The sequence below is a fragment of the Fukomys damarensis genome, unplaced genomic scaffold, assembly GCF_012274545.1.
Source record: "Fukomys damarensis isolate Sample0158 unplaced genomic scaffold, DMR_v1.0_HiC HiC_scaffold_37, whole genome shotgun sequence".
NCBI classification, from domain to species: Eukaryota; Metazoa; Chordata; class Mammalia; order Rodentia; family Bathyergidae; genus Fukomys; species Fukomys damarensis.
The window spans coordinates 6,654,281-6,657,413 of NW_022900949.1; the positions used below are offsets into that span (position 1 = coordinate 6,654,281).

Genomic DNA, 3,133 nt, shown 5'->3' on the forward strand with positions numbered 1-3,133 from the left:
GGGTGGGGGGCTGGGTTTTTGCCCCCCCCCCCCCCCCGAGCCCCAACTCTTGACAGTGTGAGGGCTTCTAACTCTGTCCCCTGCTTTTGCTTTGACTCTGTTGCTTTGACTCCTTTTCCTGGTCTCTGACGCTTCTAACCCTCCCAGAGGTCCCCTGGGGCTCAGGATGCCACCTCCTGGGATTCCTGGACCTGCCCCCTCGGCCCTGACGCCTCTCCCTCGGTTCTGTGGCCACGCCCTAATCCCAGAAGCTTCTGCACCCACGTATGAGCCCGTCTTGGGGAGCACCTGCGCCCCAGACCCTGACCTCTCCACGAGAGCCCCTACCCCTGGCCACGCCCCCAGCCAGAAAGGCAGCGTCCGGTCCCCTTGGATCGGCGACCTCACCTGCGCCCGTCCGTGACTAGTGTGGCTCCCACAGATGTACGTGACCCTAGTGTTCCGCGTGAAGGGCTCCCGCCTGGTTAAGCCCTCCCTCTGCCTGGCCCTGCTGTGCCCCGCCTTCCTGGTGGGCGTGGTCCGCGTGGCTGAGTACCGCAACCACTGGTCTGACGTGCTGGCCGGCTTCCTGACGGGGGCGGCCATCGCCACCTTTCTGGTGAGTTCCCGCCCACCCAGTTTTGCGGGGGAGACACCCAGCCCTGCCCCTCCTAGCCCAAGGCAGGCCTGCATGATGATGGAAATTGTAGATCCCCCGTGACCCCAGGCGAGCCCTTTAACCTCCTTTAACCTGGATGGTCGCATCAGTTAAATGGGACAACAGTATCATCAGGACCAGGGTGAGACCTCCCTCCGGGGCCAAATTTAAGGGGATGAATGGCAAAACACCCCGCGATCAAGATTTTTAAATATATATATATATAGTTTGTTTTGTTTTGTTTTGCTTTGGTACCGAGGATTGAACTCAGGCCCCTACACTTGCAGGGCAGGTGGTGAAACCACTGAGCCAAATCCCCAGCCCAAGATAAATATTTTAATGAAATACTTTAAAAATCAAAATTCATGCTGGGTGTGATGGCTTATGCCTGTAATCCGAAGCACTCGGGAGGCTGAGGCAGGAGGGTGGAAAATTCAAATTTAGCCTGGGCTATTTAGCAAATTAGTGAGATTCTGTCGCAAATAAAAAGCGGGGAGGGTGAGAGTGTAGCTCAGTGTGAAGGCCCTGGGTTCTAGTACAAAGAAACAAAGCTGGGCTTGGTGGCAGACAACTCTGTAATCTCAGCACTCAAGAGGCTGAGGCAGGAGGCTTGCCACAAGTTTAAGGCCAGCCCGAACTACATATCATATCAAGACGCTGTCTCAAAAAGGAAAAAAGATCTGCCTAAAAAACTTTTTAAAAAATTCATGGTGGGCTTGGTGCCGGATACGTGTAATCTCAGCAAGTTCAAGGCCAGCCTGGCCAACTTAGTGAGAACAGAACCTGTCTCAAATTTTAAAAAATGAAAAAGGCCTAGTGATGTAGTTCAGTGCTCCATGGGTTTGATCTACATTATGGGGGTGTGTGTCAAAATTCATGCCAAACATTTAAATGTACAAAATATCAATTTGTTTTGGGTACTGGAGATCGAATTCAGGACCTTGCACTTGCAAGGCAGGCAGCAGCACCACTGAGCTAAATCCCCAGCCCGATTTTTTTTACGGGACTTATTTCTGATTTTTTTCCCCCCACTTTTCTTTTTTGGTACCGGGAATCAAACCCAGGGCCTTGCACTTGCTGGGCAGGTGCTGCACGGCTGAGCTACATCCTGGCCCAACATCAATTTGTTGTTGTTGTTGTTGTTGGTATGGGGGTCGAACTCGTGTCCTTGCACTTGCGAGGCAGGCAGCGGCACCGCTGAGCTAAACCCTGACCCCCATTTTTTTTTGAGACAGGGTCTCCCTATGTAGTCCAGACTGGCTTTGCACTCAGCTAGCCTTGAAACTTGTGGCGATCCTCCTGCCTCAGCTTTGTGAGTGCTAGAGTCACAGGCATGCACCACCAAGCCCAGCTAAAATATCAGACATTTAAATGAAGCTAGACCAGGCATAGATAGTAGCACACGCCTACAATCCCATCATCATGGAGGCTGAGGCAGGAGGATCGCTGAGTTTGAGATCAGCATGAACTGTACAGGGAAACCCTGTCTCAAAAACCAAACAAGCTGGGGACGTAATTCAGTGGTGCTATGCCTGCCTGGCAAGTGCAAGGTCCTGAGTTCAACCCCTAGCACCAACAAAACAAAACAAATGGGCAGCATAGCACCTGCCCACCACAGTGAGGTCCTGTGTTCCATCCCCTATTCCAATTTTAAAAAATCTTTACCAGTCCTGGGCGTGTGGGGTAAATAATGACACTTCCGACCTCTTGGTGAGGTGGAAAGAGCGTCCTTGACCCTCAGTGAGTGCCTTGAAAATGTTACCCGTTCTTGAAAACTGAGCCTCGGTTGATCTGAAAGATGGGATTGGCATTTATTTCACCCCTGTGTCCCCAGCCCCAGGAACGCAGCCCCTCCCTAGCTCCCTCCTTCTCTCTGTCCAAGGTCACCTGTGTCGTGCACAATTTCCAGAGCCGGCCACCCTCTGGCCGAAGGCTCTCCCCCTGGGAGGACCTGGGCCCCGCGCCCACCATGGAGAGCCCCCTCGAAAAGTTAAGTGTGGCCCAGGTAAGGGGGGCCGGGGGCCGCTCCCGGCTGGAGAGGGTGGTGGGTGGAAGAGGCCAAGAGGCGGGAAGTCACACAAGAGGTAGGGCCGTGGGAGGTGAGCGGGGAAGGCCCAGGCCGCTGTCCCCTGTTCCAAAGGGACAGCACTCACCTGTGAGACTGTTTTGTCTTCTCTCCCGGCCGAGCCTCTCGTGCCTCCGAAGGCAGGGTCCGGGGGTCCTCTAGCGCCTTCCCTCTGCCTCTCTGTCTCAGGAACCCGAGGCCAGCAGGCCGCATTCGACACCGGCACGGCTCACCCCATCCAGTGAGTATCGGGGAAGTTGGGGGGACACTGGGACTCCCCCATGGGTAGCCACTGGCAAAAGAGATCTCCCCTAAGCCTTCTTGGCCGCCTCCCATGTTTTCTAAACCTGCTCTCTGACTCTTGACCTCTAGAGCCGCAGAACTGCGCCCGCCGTGGCCACCTGATGCCCAGCTGCGTGTCCTCCAGCGCC

At 54.7% G+C, this 3,133-nt stretch overlaps 1 protein-coding gene across 1 annotated transcript in view; it reads left to right on the forward strand.

Moving 5' to 3' along the window:
- Nucleotides 1–3,133, forward strand: part of Plppr2 (phospholipid phosphatase related 2) — a 7,958-nt gene that overhangs the window by 3,558 nt on the left and 1,267 nt on the right. The window contains exons 6-10 of the mRNA XM_033759598.1: nt 249–264; nt 408–598; nt 2,520–2,642; nt 2,892–2,943; nt 3,075–3,133. The exon at nt 3,075–3,133 is cut by the window's right edge and continues 1,267 nt beyond it. Coding sequence (XP_033615489.1) covers nt 249–264; nt 408–598; nt 2,520–2,642; nt 2,892–2,943; nt 3,075–3,133 — 441 coding nt within the window. The remainder of the gene's footprint in view (nt 1–248; nt 265–407; nt 599–2,519; nt 2,643–2,891; nt 2,944–3,074) is intronic.